At 42.9% G+C, this 15,649-nt stretch overlaps 1 protein-coding gene and 1 long non-coding RNA gene across 3 annotated transcripts in view; one reads left to right on the plus strand and one right to left on the minus strand.

The window, feature by feature from the left end:
- The window catches only part of LOC110488866 (mannosyl-oligosaccharide 1,2-alpha-mannosidase IA), a 235,310-nt gene that overhangs the window by 104,676 nt on the left and 114,985 nt on the right, over window positions 1–15,649 (plus strand). For both annotated transcript variants that reach the window (XM_036947400.1, XM_036947408.1), the window contains exon 2: window positions 14,263–14,359. In XM_036947400.1, the coding sequence (XP_036803295.1) occupies window positions 14,263–14,359 (97 nt within the window). The remainder of the gene's footprint in view (window positions 1–14,262; window positions 14,360–15,649) is intronic.
- LOC118939565 overlaps window positions 1–15,649 on the minus strand; it is a 53,245-nt gene that overhangs the window by 37,473 nt on the left and 123 nt on the right. The gene's annotated exons all lie outside the window — the stretch shown is intronic.

Here is a 15,649-nt window from a genome sequence, read left to right on the forward strand (position 1 = left end):
TCCAGGTGATGACACAGCACCTCGTTAAGGCCTCGGTGTCTGGAGCTGCCACGCCAGGGTGGAAGGGTGATTTATTACCAATGATCCACCCTGCCCTTCTCAGATTAAAGAGACGCTTCCCAGCTCGTGGCCCAAACATAACAATTGCATTACACAGCATGTCTGGAGGGAAGGCGGAGAGTAACAAGCTCTTGGAGGCGCGCTATATGAATATTTATGGAGCCCCCTTCTTACTGTATGTGGTGTGAAATTATCCTTTTTTTCTGAGGTTTTGTGGTCAACACTGAACAGTATAATAGTATTTGGTTGTGGACTGTTTAAAGGAGAAGTATTTTTTGTTGGCTCTGGATGGCGTGCAAAAAAACATGCACAAATGCACATTGGCTGCGTTTACAAAGGCATCCCAATTCTGATCTTTTTTCCCACTATTTTGACCAATCACATCAGGTCTTTTTTAGAGCTGATCTGATTAGTCGAACGAGCAATTAGTAAAAAAACAAAAACAGAATTGGGCTGCCTGTGTAAACGCAGCCATAGAGACACACACACAGACACATGGGAGGGAAGGGATTTGCATAAACACCTACGTACTCACCCCTACTGCATATAGGCTAGTATTATAACTGCATACCTAGTACTGTATTTGAACAAAAGGTTATTCAGAGTTATTCTGCTTCAGTGTTTATTGAGATGAAATGTGTTGGGAAGGCTTCTGTGTGGCTCTACAGGGACTCACTGTAGTGTGTGTGTGTGTGTGTGTGTGTGTGTGTGTATATATACTGTATGAGTGTGCTTACATGTATCAATACTAGTGTGGTACACATGCTTCAATGCATTTCTTGGACAAACAGACACATAAACAATACACACACACACACACATTGCTAGCAGCAAGAGACCGCAGTAGTACTGTGTCCCTTCTGCTCTCACTATATGTAGCTGTCAGTAACAGTCAGTGCCGTTTATGATGAGATAAGGGAGGACGAGTATTTTCTTCATGAGCATGGCCTTATTTCTATTACAGCATGTTGATGACTGTCATTCACATTCCAATCACCCAGTTCAATGTAACATCGATAGGTTTAGTCTACTACATGATACTTTTAAATGCAAATAAAACTAAATGCATGCTCTTCAACCGTTCGCTGCCCGCACCCGCCCGCCCGACTAGCATCACTACTCTGGACGGTTCTGACTTAGAATACGTGGACAACTACAAATACCTAGGTGTCTGGCTAGACTGTAAACTCTCCTTCCAGACTCACATTAAGCATCTCCAATCCAAAATGAAATCTAGAATCGGCTTCCTATTTCGCAACAAAGCCTCCTTCACTCATGCTGGTAAACATACCCATTTCACTGGTCATCCCCAAGCCAACACTTCCTGTGGACGCCTTTCCTACCAGTTCTCTACTGCCAAAGACTGGAATGAATTGCAAAAATCACTGAAGCTGGAGTCTTATCTCTCACTCTAACTTTAAGCATCAGCTGTCAGAGCAGCTTACCGATCACTGTACCTGTACACAGCCAATCTGTAAATAGCACACCCAACTACCTCATCCCCATATTGTTATTTATCCTCTTGCTCTTTTGCACCCCAGTAACTCTACTTGCACATCATCATCTGCACATCTATCACTCCAGTGTTAATACAAATTGTAATTATTTCGCCTCTATGGCCTATTTATTGCCTTACTCTTCTACATTTACACACACTGTACATAGATGTTTCTATTGTGTTATTGACTGTACGTTTGTTTATGTGTAACTTTGTGTTGTTGTTTTTGTCGCACTGCTTTGCATTATCTTGGCCAGATCGCAGTTGTAAATGAGAACTTTTCCTGGTTAGATAAAGGTGAAATAAAATGCATTTAAAAAACACTCAAATGTTTTTTCCCATCATGAGGTTGCTACAACCTAGCCTATTGAATGACAGTTTACAACGTAGGTGCACATAGGTCGAGATAAAAAATGTGAGGTGACAGTTGCAAACAAGAGTTTCTATGGACAAATGTAGGCATTTTTATCCCTGTTTCGTTTGCTTCTGTTTAAGAACAGTTTTTCAACAGAATCGGCGGAATGAATACACCCCTGATCACACGTAAACACAGTTCACTTTCATAGTATTCCTTCTCTCCTTTTCCCTTCGTTTGTGGACTTCAATGCACAACACATCAGCTGTATGTGACCAGGTGAAAAATCCTTTCCAAGCCAAACCATATCATAACCGCTATACACAGCCTACATCGTTGTCCCCATATTAGCTAAAGTAACGTCCTAGTCAACATAGCTAATAGAACTAATGTGTTAGTAAACCTGCTACAATCATGCAGTAACGTTACAGTGTACAGTCAGTCAGCAGTTACACTGGCAGGCACAGGTAGTAATAAATTAAGAAAAACAAAAGCTTACCTTGACTTGGAAGAGTTCCAGTGTTGTGTTGGAAAGTCATAGCCAGCTAGCTAACATAGCATCCCTCTGTTTGAGCAGGGTGTTTCAGTAGGCTAAACTAGCCAGCTGCATTTGCTAGCTAAGTAAGTAAAACTGAATGTGAAAAAAATCTCTCTCGCTTGCTTCTCCTTCATTTTTGTAGAAATTAATTTGTTGAAAACTGTTCAACAATTGTCTTTCTCTCTCTTTGAGTCAACTACTCACCACATTTTATGCACTGCAATGCTAGCTAGATACAGCTTGTGCTTTCAGTACTAGATTCATTCTCTGATCCTTTGATTGGGTAGACAACATGTCAGTTCATGCTGCAAGAGCTCTAATAGGTTGGAGGACATCCCCAGGAAGTTGTCTTAATAACTGTGTAAGTCTATGGAATGGGGTGAGAACCAAGAGCCTGCTAGGTTTTGTATTGAAGTCAATGTACCAAGATGAGAATGGAAGCTAGCTGTCCTCTGGCTAGCTTTTGAGGCTATTGTAGACCTTTGCAAAACAGTGTGTTTTAATCAATTATTTTGTGAAGTGAATACATTTAGTATACTTTAAAAAAAAATGTTTTAACATTTTAATTTTCTAAAATTCACTGAGGAGGATGGTCCTCCCCTTCCTCCTTTGAGGAGCCTCCACTGGTAGCTGTGCTTTCTCTCACTCTGTCTGTCTGTCTGTCTGTCTGTCTGTGTCTGATCGATCGATCACTGGAGGGGGTATTGCCCTGTGTGTGTGTTCAGTATGTGTGATTGAGTGAGTGTGTGTGTGCTCAGTCTAACAATCTTAATGGTACTCTTTAGGCCCAGTGGGACAGTTCGGCTCCTGAGGGCCCCGTGGAGATAGAGGTTAACACGCCATCTGTGCTGGAACTCAGAGGAGGCCCCTGGCTTACTCCTCGTTCCGTTTTAATACAATCGCTCTCTTAGTAGAAGTATAATGTTTATATACATCATCTTGAATGCAATTTCCTTGTCACTCACAATGTGTTGTAGGGGTTTGGAGGAAGGGATTTTCCAGCTCTTGTTCCTTTAAAGTAAGTTATTAGAGAGAGAGAACCAGAGAGAGGGAGGAACAGATAGTGAGAGTGAGAGAGAGAGAGAGAGAGTGTGTGTGAGTGAGTGAGTGAGTGAGTGAGTGAGTGAGTGAGTGTGAGAGTGAATCCCATGGTAGAAATAGAGAACCAAACAGAGAATCAACATGATAATAAAAAAAAGAAAGATACACAGACAGACAGAGAGAGACAGATACTGCTGGAGCCAGGGTAGCTTGGCATTGGAGTCTTCAGAGATCAGAGTCCCTCTCATTGTGCACGGCCTTGTCAGGGTTTGAATACTGTCTGTTCAGCACTTGAGTGTGATTAAAGAAAGTGACTTCTAAATGGTTGGCTTGCACAATGAGCTGTGAAGGATTGCTGTCTTTGTGTGTGTGTGTTTGTGTGTGTGTGTGTGAAAAACACAATGAATCGCCACATTCCACACACTTTTGTTTATCTATTTCAAGCTTCTGATAATGCACGTGCACAGTTTTTCCCCCTTTCTCGCATTTTCCCTCCAAATGAGGATGAATGGCAAGAAGCCCGACGTAGAACATTGAAACATGTCAGAGTGGGGATTGACACGTCTGGGGATTTTTCTCATCTCCGTTTTTCTAAAACGTTTTAAATAATGCGGACATTCCCGCTGGGAGCAGTGGGTGTCCAAATGAGATGGGAACTGTACCGTTTTAACTGGGAGGAAGAGCGGGATGATGGTTTGATTGACAGCTTTGTGGGAGATGGAGAATTAAGACGTGGGATAGTATGATTGCCTGACTGACGCTGTCTTGTGTGTATCAGTGTGGAATAGGCTAGCACTTATTCCTTCCTTTATGCATCCCCTGAGAACCCACTTGTTACTTCTACTGCTACTACAATGTGTTCATCTCACGTACATCTCATGTATCTCATTCAATGACTTATTATCACATAGCAGGTATTATTGCAACATATGTGAAGTGGAAATGTAACTGACAACCTTGATGTCACCTCCGGCAACATGCTCCAACCGACTGAGCATTCTGCACCATGTGCACTTGGGACTGAATAGGCTCAAGCTCTCAGACCTTGGCCATTCACAGACCATTGCTTTTCATATCAGACAAGTCTACCCTGTTGCTGGGCAGAATGGTTTGAGGAAGGTGTGGAGTAGACAGGAGAGCAGTGCAGGTTGAGTTTACCATTCACTATAATGTTCACCTCAAGATATTGGGCTTAATAGTGTAGGCAAAACCCCTCTTGAAGCAATACACAAATGTAACTGCATGGAGGTGAGGTGAGAGCTATCTTAGCCTGCACGGTTGAAGTGGTTAACCCACTGTACCCTTATTCTCTTCCCTATGCAGTGCTGTTAAGTCTGCAATAGCAAGGGTGTTTACACGGGTGTACAGTACCTTCTGTTCTCTAAAAAACTCCTCTCCTCTCACTGACTTCTGGATGGCCTTTACTTCAGTTTTTCCCTCTTTAAATCAGTCTATGCGTCGTCCCTAACTCCCGCCTTCCATCTTCTCTCACTCAGTGTACAGCTTTCACGCTGACGAATACTGACGGGTGTACCATACTGTACGTTTTCCTTCCTTTCCTACAGTCTTACCCTCTGCCAACGAAGTAGTATCCTGCTCATTGATTTAGCCCTCCCTCCATCTCCACCGTTCCATACATGCTAACTCTCTGTAGGTGTGTCCTGAATGCCTGTCAAAAGTGTGTGCCCTCTTTCACTCTTTGCGATGCAGAGGGATTTATAATTTAATACCAGGCACTTTGAAGGGTCTCACATAACCAGGGAGGTATCGATTAAATATCATTGTGACGAGGACCCTCACTGTGCTGGCTAAGCGGGAGATCTGCCATAATTAGGCATCCAGAAAAGGCGACAAAGCGCTGCGCCTTGCCAGTCGAAGCCCAGGCTTTTCTCTCTCTACCTCTTCTGGGTGGCCGACTGTCCACGTCGGTCCCTGCCCAGCTGCCGATGCCATGTTTTCCATAGCGTGTTTGTTACGCAACAGCTCAGTGATCCAATCCACACTGGAAGCACCAATTTGGTTTCTAAAAATGACGTTCAATGCCGTTGATACATTTCCAACGTGATGCACTGCTTCTCCAATCAAAAATAAAAGCTTTTTTTAGGCGAAATAGGCTTGATACGGTTGTCCTAATCTCTTTTTATGTAATGGAAATGGATGTGAGTATTGTGAGTAAAGCATTAGGAATGAATACATTCGGATACATTATCCAAAATTGGATAATGTATGGATTACTATATATAGCAACATTCTATATTAGATACAGTAAAAAAAGACTGAAGTTTGCTGCTAAGCTACAGGGGTACACAGGGTTTGTTCAGAGCTACTGTTGTGTGTCCATTCTAACACAACAGACCTGGTCTATATTAATGACCACCAAGCTCTCAATCCTCTCCATATAGGACATGACCTTACAGGCTCTCTCAATACAAACGTTCAAGCTTGTTTTTCTGCTAGCATTTTTTTTTGTGCCGTGATGATTCATAATTCATAATAAGGATAAGGTATGAATCACCTTGGAGAGTGCACATATGCCCCACTTTTATCAATAATGTGTGAGGGTCCGTACCTTGACAGTTTTTGTTTGTGCAAATAGGTGATTAAGCAAATCGAGATCTTGGGAGTATAAGGTTCTATCCTTGATCTGTTCAATGTTCTCTACCGAAATTAACTCAGCAAAAAAAGAAACGTCCTCTCACTGTCAACTGCGTTTATTTTCAGCAAACTTAACATGTGTACATATTTGTATGAACATAAAAAGATTCAACAACTGAGACATAACTGAACAGGTTCCACAGACGTGACTAACAGAAATTGAGTAATGTGTCCCTGATTAAAGGGGGGGGGGGGGGGGGGGGATCAAAGTCAAAAGTAACAGTCGGTATATTAAGTAATGCAGTGCATCTCCTCCTCATGGACTGCACTAGATTTGCCAGTTCTTGCTGTGAGATGTTACCCCACTCTTCCACCAAGGCACCTGCAAGGTCCCGGACATTTCGTGGGGGAATGGCCCTAGCCCTCACTCTCCGATCCAACAGGTCCCAGACATGCTCAATGGGATTGAGATCTGGGCTTTTCTCTGGCCATGGCAGAACATTGACATTCCTGTCTTGCAGGAAATCACGCACAGAACGAGCAGTATGGCTGGTGGCATTGTCATGCTGGAGGGTCAGGATGAGCCTTCAGGAAAGGTACCACATGAGGGAGGAGGATGTCTTGCCTGTAACGCACAGTGTTGAGATTGCCTGCAATGACAACAAGCTCAGTCCGATGATGCTGTGACACACCGCCCTAGACCATGACGGACCCTCCACCTCCAAATCAATCCCGCTCCAGAGTACAGGCCTCGGTGTAACGCTCATTCCTTCGACGATAAACGCAAATCCGACCATCACCCCTGGTGAGACAAAACCGCGGCTCGTCAGTGAAGAGCACTATTTGCCAGTCCTGTCTGGTCCAGCGAAGGTGGGTTTGTGCCCATAGGCAACGTTGTTGCCAGTGATGTCTGCCTTACAACAGGCCTACATGCCCTCAGTCCAGCCTCTCTCAGCCTATTGCGTACAGTCTGAGCACTGATGGAGGGATTGTGCGTTCCTGGTGTAACTCGGGTAGTTGTTGTTGCCATCCTGTACCTGTGGGATGTTCGGATGTACCAATCCTGTGCAGGTGTTGTTACACATGGTCTGCCACTGCAAGGACGATCAGCTGTCCATCCTGTCTTCCTGTAACGCTGTCTTAGACGTCTCACAGTACAGACATTGCAATTTATTGCCCTGGCCACATCTGCAGTCCTCATGCCTCCTTGCAGCATGCCTAAGGCACGTTCACGCAGATGAGCAGGGACCCTGAGCATCTTTCTTTCTGGGTTTTTCCGAGTCAGTAGAAAGGTCTCTTTAGTGTCCTAAGTTTTCATAACTGTGACCTTAATTGTCTACCGTCTGTAAGCTATTAGTGTCTTAATAACCGTTCCAGAGTTGCATGTTCATTCATTGTTTATGGTTCATTGTACAAGCATTGGAAACAGTGTTTAAACCCTTTACAATGAAGATCTGTGAAGTTATTTTGATTTTTCGAATTATCTTCGAAAGTCAGGGTCCTGAAAAAGGTATGTTTCTTTTTTTGTTGAGTGTAGTACTCTAAATACCCCGATTCATATTGTTAAATCCAAAAGAATACACCATTCAAACCAATGAGGGTTCAGAACTTTAAAGCCAATTGTCTCAGAAACATCTTTTTGCAGATGGAACCTTACAAGCTCTCGAAATGTTGTCTCTGCAGCAAACTGTTGATTGGTGCATACTGGAACAAATTGAAGAGAAGGTGTATATGGTCTTTGGGACTGAGGCTGTCCTAATATGGACACCATATCATTTTTGCCTTAAGGACATTCGGTGCCAGTTCAATCTATTGCCCAGACTTAGTTCAGGAACAACCATATGGTTAAAGGTCCTGTTGTCACCTTCTCTATGTGTGCCTTGCTCTAGAAGCCCTAGTTCTTCCCAGCATGCCATGTTCTCTGTCCAGACCTGAGTAAAGACAGGCCAGTGTGTGTGCCCTGCTGAGAAACCGTGCTGGGCTGATAGGCTGAAGAGGACCAGCAGACAGTTATTAATGGCTGCCCCTTATTTTCACCTGCTCCTAGGGTAGTGGTTTACACACTAGGGGCTCATTGTATTTCCTGCTGGTCAATATTCTGCTCTTTTAACACTTTACAGAGGAGAGACCTTACTAGTTGTGACCTAGCGTAACGGTAGCCATTTTAGGCTACCCTCAGCCTCAAGTCTCACCCCTTTTTGTGTCAATCTTCAACACTCCTTGAGGCTGAGGGTGTCCTGAAATGGACCCCATACCAGGCTTATCTTATCTACAGCTGCTGCTTATTTACAGCTGATTTTGATTGGAAAACCTAAAGTCTTTCAGCGCCTTTCGTCAAATGATCAGACAGTGAGTTTTCTCATTAATGGAAGGAAAACAAATGTCTTTGTAATGATTTTCTTTGCTCATCATGTTGTTGTATTTGCTACGAGGAAAACCGGTGATATTGCATCTTTCCCAGGAGATTTTGATAAAGCTGTTTGTTGGTAGCATATTCACTGAAGCGCTCTAAGCCATCTTGTTTTTCATGTCGAGTGTTGTCTTGCGAAAATCCTCGAGAGTCAGGTTGGAAAGCATTGACTTCCGACGTCAGGGAATGGAATTGGCAAATTGAATTCTGATAAATGTGTGATTCATTTTAATCACTGGCTGCTATTGAACTGCTTTCCCCAAGAACCAGCCAATGAATGAGCCAAAGAGCAGTTACGACTGACACTGTGTGTCTAGCGTATTTACCCCTGGCAACAGTTTGCCCCCATCCATTTGCTCTCCTAGAAAGGTTGTCTGGGTGGAAGCGTGCTAGGGCTATAGTGGGTGCTATCGATTGGTGTGGTCTCTGATTGTGTGTGTGTGTGTGTGATTAGGTGTGTGTGTGTATGTGTGTGTGTGTGCTGCTGATGATCATGGCATGTTAGTCCTGTGATCCTGGCGGTCTCTGACCCTGGTCATCTCACACCGCCTTACTAATCACAACATTGTCAGGGGATATAATTATACAGGCCTGTGTCCTCCTCCTACCCACTGGTGTGGAGCCATCAATAATGATCTCTATGCATGTTGTATCTACAGTTTGTGTGGAGCATCACATCCAGCTGTCTGCTAGAGCCACTGGGGAAACAGTGGGGAGTAGCAGTTAGGGAAGAGGCTTTGATTGACATTTGAGTAAACAAGCAGAGAGCGCTCTAATCTGGCTGCGTTACATAGAATTATATTTACTACGAGGATTCGGCACCCAGCTACTTTTGAGAAATGATCTGAGTGAGCATGTTATCTATTGTTCCATGTATTTGACCATTTCTGTGTGGATTACTATGCCACTGGACCTGAATATTAAAACTGAAAACACAGCTTCTGGCAAGTTTGCATTATTCCCCGGGATATTTCGTGCTTTGGTTTCTCATTCTGTACAGGTTGCATTCTGCAATCACAACACACTCAGTTATTTTGTGCTTAAACTGCAGAGCTTCCCCAGTCCAGATGAAGTGAACACAGAGTTCAAACGTTTACCAAACCCCGGCATTTATGTCAAAGTCATGTTTTCCATTATACTTTCTATCCCTGGGGAGTGGAGCAAGACGAGCGTTTTATAAAAATAAGTATATTTCAACTGAAACCTGAATCCTTTGCTCTGAGGAAAATGATTTTGTCTGATATTGTAAACTAGGCTCGTCTTTCTGGCCCTGGATGGAGTTATTGCCATGCAAACAAATTTGCACCATCAATATCCTTGATGCTAATCCCCAAATCATGTCTCAAGCTAGTTCCTTACTTTCACTGGATGCGGTCCTGCATAAATGATTTGTGTTAATATTGGCATATCTCAAGGCGAGAAAGCTTCTTTTGAAACGATGCCCACTCAAATTGGCTGGGACGACTATTCTGCAAAGGCTCAACAATGACAGTGAGTGTGCACCTGTGGTAACTGTTGCATCCCTGTGTGTGTGGATGGGTGAGCAAGCGTGTGTGTTTGTGAAAGTGTGTGTAAACCTGTATTCAGGCTACAAGGCAGGATGTTGTTGTTTCTGCCTGTTTCTACCGTTCACTCTGCTCTCGTGGTCACTGAAAACCCGGCCTTCACTGATGTAAGCCGAGCTGAGCTGCCATAACTCACTAGCCCAGGAAGCACCAGCTCGGCTCTCAACCTTTCTTGAACCTTGACCCCTTTTTTCATCAGTTGCTAGAGCTTTCAGATCTAAAGAATGTGTCTTCCCTCTCTGTTACAGAGGCTTCGGCTGTTATATGTGAGAACTCTCTCATAGACTAATGTGTACAGAATTTGAGCGAAATAAGCTTTTTGTGCACATGAAACATTTCTCAGATCTTTCATTTCAGCTCATGAAACATGGCGCCAACTCTTTACATGTTGCATTTATTTTTGTTCAGTATATTAAGTTGCATGTGTGTCTTGGCCTAAGATGAATGCTGCTCGCCTGCTCTCAATTAACCTCTGGAGACCACCACAGGCTCATGCAGTATTAATGATAGAACTCACATCATATTACTACTGCGCCTCTGGGGGAAAAAAAAATCCTGGTGTGTCAGTCAACCGCATCAAATTCTGACATGCTGGGGTGGTGTGGTGGTTAGCTAATTACCTCAGTGGGAGACTTACAGGAAGCAGGAATGATGCTTTTGTTTCAATATTTACAGTGCCTTGCGAAAGTATTCGGCCCCCTTGAACTTTGCGACCTTTTGCCACATTTCAGGCTTCAAACATAAAGATATAAAACTGTATTTTTTTGTGAAGAATCAACAACAAGTGGGACACAATCATGAAGTGGAACGACATTTATTGGATATTTCAAACTTTTTTAACAAATCAAAAACTGAAAAATTGGGCGTGCAAAATTATTCAGCCCCCTTAAGTTAATACTTTGTAGTGCCACCTTTTGCTGCGATTACAGCTGTAAGTCGCTTGGGGTATGTCTCTATCAGTTTTGCACATCGAGAGACTGACATTTTTTCCCATTCCTCCTTGCAAAACAGCTCGAGCTCAGTGAGGTTGGATGGAGAGCATTTGTGAACAGCAGTTTTCAGTTCTTTCCACAGATTCTCGATTGGATTCAGGTCTGGACTTTGACTTGGCCATTCTAAAACCTGGATATGTTTATTATTGAACCATTCCATTGTAGATTTTGCTTTATGTTTTGGATCATTGTCTTGTTGGAAGACAAATCTCCGTCCCAGTCTCAGGTCTTTTGCAGACTCCATGAGGTTTTCTTCCAGAATGGTCCTGTAATTTGGCTCCATCCATCTTCCCATCAATTTTAACCATCTTCCCTGTCCCTGCTGAAGAAAAGCAGGCCCAAACCATGATGCTGCCACCACCATGTTTGACAGTGGGGATGGTGTGTTCAGTTGTGTTGCTTTTACGCCAAACATAACATTTTGCATTGTTGCCAAAAAGTTCAATTTTGGTTTCATCTGACCAGAGCACCTTCTTCCACACGTTTGGTGTGTCTCCCAGGTGGCTTGTGGCAAACTTTAAACGACACTTTTTATGGATATCTTTAAGAAATGGCTTTCTTCTTGCCACTCTTCCATAAAGGCCAGATTTGTGCAATATACGACTGATTGTTGTCCTATGGACAGAGTCTCCCACCTCAGCTGTAGATCTCCGCAGTTCATCCAGAGTGATCATGGGCCTCTTGGCTGCATCTCTGATCAGTCTTCTCCTTGTATGAGCTGAAAGTTTAGAGGGACGGCCAGGTCTTGGTAGATTTGCAGTGGTCTGATACTCCTTCCATTTCAATATTATCGCTTGCACAGTGCTCCTTGGGATGTTTTAAAGCTTGGGAAATCTTTTTGTATCCAAATCCGGCTTTAAACTTCTTCACAACAGTATCTCGGACCTGCCTGGTGTGTTCCTTGTTCTTCATGATGCTCTCTGCGCTTTTAACGGACCTCTGAGACTATCACAGTGCAGGTGCATTTATACAGAGACTTGATTACACACAGGTGGATTGTATTTATCATCATTAGTCATTTAGGTCAACATTGGACCATTCAGAGATCCTCACTGAACTTCTGGAGAGAGTTTGCTGCACTGAAAGTAAAGGGGCTGAATAATTTTGCACGCCCAATTTTTCAGTTTTTGATTTGTTAAAAAAGTTTGAAATATCCAATAATTGTCGTTCCACTTCATGATTGTGTCCCACTTGTTGTTGATTCTTCACAAAAAAATACAGTTTTATATCTTTATGTTTGAAGCCTGAAATATGGCGAAAGGTCGCGAAGTTCAAGGGGGCCGAATACTTTTGCAAGGCACTGTACATGTATATCAGTGGGCTTAACCTCTCTGATCTCCCAAACCCGGATCCGGTATCGTGACTACAGCCTCAAGCTCATTACCATAACGCAACGTTAACTATTCATGAAAATCGCAAATGAAATGAAATAAATATGCCATCTCGCAAGCTTAGCCTTTTGTAAACAACACTGTCATCTCAGATTTTCAAAATATGCTTCTCAACCATAGGAAAACAATAATTTGTGTAAAAGTAGCTAGCTAGTGTAGCATTTAGCGTTAGCATTAGCGTTAGCATCCAGCACGCAACATTTCAACAAAAACATAAAAGCCTTCAAATAAAATCATTTACCTTTGAAGAACTTCTGATGTTTTCAATGAGGATACTCTCAGTTAGATAGCAGATGCTCAGTTTTTCCAAAAAGATTCTTTGTGTATTAGAAATAGCTCCGTTTTATACATCACATTTGGCTACCAAAAAAACCCGAAAATTCAGTCCTCAAAACGCGAACTTTTTTCCAAATTAACTCCATAATATCGACTGAAAACATGGCAAACGTTGTTTAGAATCAATCATCAAGGTGTTTTTCACATATCTCTTCATTGATATATCGTTCTTGGACACATGGTTTCTCCCCTATATCAAATGGAAAAGTACAAGCTGCTGGCAATTGCGCACCGAATTCCACGCAGGACACCAGGCGGACACTTGGAAAATGTAGTCTCTTATGGTCAATCTTCCAATGATATGCCTACAAATACGTCACAATGCTGCTAAGACCTTGGGCGAACGACAGAAAGTGTAGGCTCATTCCTTGCGCAATCACAGCCATATAAGGAGACAATGGAAAACAGAGCTTCAGAAATTCTGCTAATTTCCTGGTGGTGCATCATCTTGGTTTCGCCTGTAGAATGAGTTCTGGGGCACTTACAGACAAAATCTTTGCAGATTCTGAAACTTCAGAGTGTTTTCTTTCCAAAACTGTCAAGAATATGCATAGTCGGGAACGTTTTTTATCCAAAAATGAAATAGCGCCCCTAGAGATCTAACAGGTTAAGTGTTCCTTTTTGTTTTTATGATTGATTAATATTCAGAAGATCATATGCTACTAATATTCTTATCCTCGTTGATAGTACACTGTATTTCACTGCAAGAAAAAAAGAAGCTACAACAGACTTCCAGGTGATTTGTACTTGGAGGTCTGCAATCATAGTTGCCAGAAAGTCCAGGAAAGTTACAAGTTCAGCCACAGCCACACAGAGCACAAACTTGCATAGCTTTTACTCAACATCAAAACAAAATGTACGTATTAACAAATAAATTCTCTATGTTCATCGGCTCCTTGAGAGAAAACAGGAACGTTGCCTGAAACATTGCCTCGGCTGCTGTCAGTGTCTGCCCAGTCATGAATGTATGCATTCGTTTGATGAACGTCAACTAACTTCCCCTTCAGATTCTACCGAGCTAATTATAAACGTGTCGCTCGAGGCAGCAATGGATCGATCAAGCATGGGCTCTTCCAGCCATAATGATTCAATTGGGCTCCAGAGTGGTGCAGCGGTCTAAGGCACTGCATCTCAGTGCAAGAGGTGTCACTACAGTCCCTGGTTTGAATCCAGGCTGAATCACATCCGGCTGTGATTGGGAGTCCCATAGGGCGGCACACAATTGGCCCCGCGTCGTCGGTTTGGCCAGGGTAGGCCGTCATTGTAAATAAGAATTTGTTTTTAACTGACTTGCCAAGTTAAATAAATAAATAAAATATTTTTTGTGTGTGAGTGTGATAATTGCATGCCTGTGTTAAATCCACAGCAAATCAATAATCCATAATTGACGTTGCTGCAGGCCACCATTCCAGTTTAATTAAGGCCATCAGTTTAGTGACTGACCTGTGTTCTTAACCCCGTCACCTGTTTTTGTGTTTCAGATGATGAAGTTTGCCTGGGACAACTACAAGAGCTTTGCCTGGGGCAAGAATGAGCTACGGCCCCTGACCAGGAATGGCCACATTGGGAACATGTTTGGTGAGTGGTGTTTTGTGGCCCCAGGCTAAAAAGCCCCATATGCCCGCAATGAGCTGCTCGTGAAGGTCTTACGGACTTTATCAAAAACAGTCAAATGGTCTGCCGTCATGGACACACTATTGTCTGTGGGTCTTAGTCGACCTCGAGGTCAAAGAGTTTTCATTAATGCTAATCGCTCATAGAAGAGGATGTTCTCATTGTGGAAGGTATTTTTCACTCGTCTACATTTTAGAGACGTGCAGGTTGAGGATCCCCTGGCTACCATTATTTAATCATCTTTGTGTTGCATATGGTTTTACTGTAGGTGGAAAAGGCCTTCCATAGGCTTCCTGACTACCAGTGCATGTTATGTGCATTCCCCACTTGTCGGTGTGTATGAACCCACCTGTCAGAATGGTTCTTTCCAGGTGCATCAGACTGTGATCTGTCCCAGCAGCCTTTATACCACCTTGTCATTGTGTGGGCATTAATCGGACATGGTACCAGAAGGTTCCTCAGGTCCCTAATGACACGTGTACACACACACACATGTCTGAGCGACAGGATATCCTGTGATAAAGCTCTTAATAAAAGTGTGATCAGCTTTTAATGAGGATTGGGTTGGCGGGCCTTTGTCTGTCTGACACGACTGAGTTCATCCACATCCTGTCTACTTGGATTGTGGAGTATTGAGGCCATTATGTGAGACAATGCTAACCTTTCTCTCCGAGGTTTGATGGCATCTCTTCTTTCTCTCTCATCGTGTCGTAGTAATACAATAATGTGTCTTCCAAATGGAACATGCATGTAAATGTGACTGTACTGTAGTATTCATGTAAATGTCATGCATTATGCAAATAGGGTGATAACTCTGCCTTCTCTCCCCATGTGTTGGAATTAAGACCGACAAAAGGGACCTTATCCAACCCTTTGCATGATATCCGGTTGTATTTCATAGCCCTACAGATGTAGGATTTAAATTGATCAACCTGCAGGACATTTAAAACTTGTTTATTTAAGGTTTTAAAAGGCTTCTAAAGTTAGTAATTTCCATTTTGAAAGTTCAAACTTGATTTTCCCTTACGAAAAATGTATCAACCCCTGCTAAAATGTCAATTCATCACAATCCACATAATAATTCTGTGACGTAGAAGTCTGTCACTGGCCGCGGGCAGCATTTGGTTCTGTAACGCACGCACACATTCATCACTCCTCCCTGCTCCATTATCAGATAAGTTAACTTGTGTGTCGACCCACATTGTTAACTTCTCTGTCTTAGTACATACATTTCACACTTATGTCAATGTTCAT

This window comes from Oncorhynchus mykiss, chromosome 2 (genome assembly GCF_013265735.2).
Source record: "Oncorhynchus mykiss isolate Arlee chromosome 2, USDA_OmykA_1.1, whole genome shotgun sequence".
NCBI classification, from domain to species: Eukaryota; Metazoa; Chordata; class Actinopteri; order Salmoniformes; family Salmonidae; genus Oncorhynchus; species Oncorhynchus mykiss.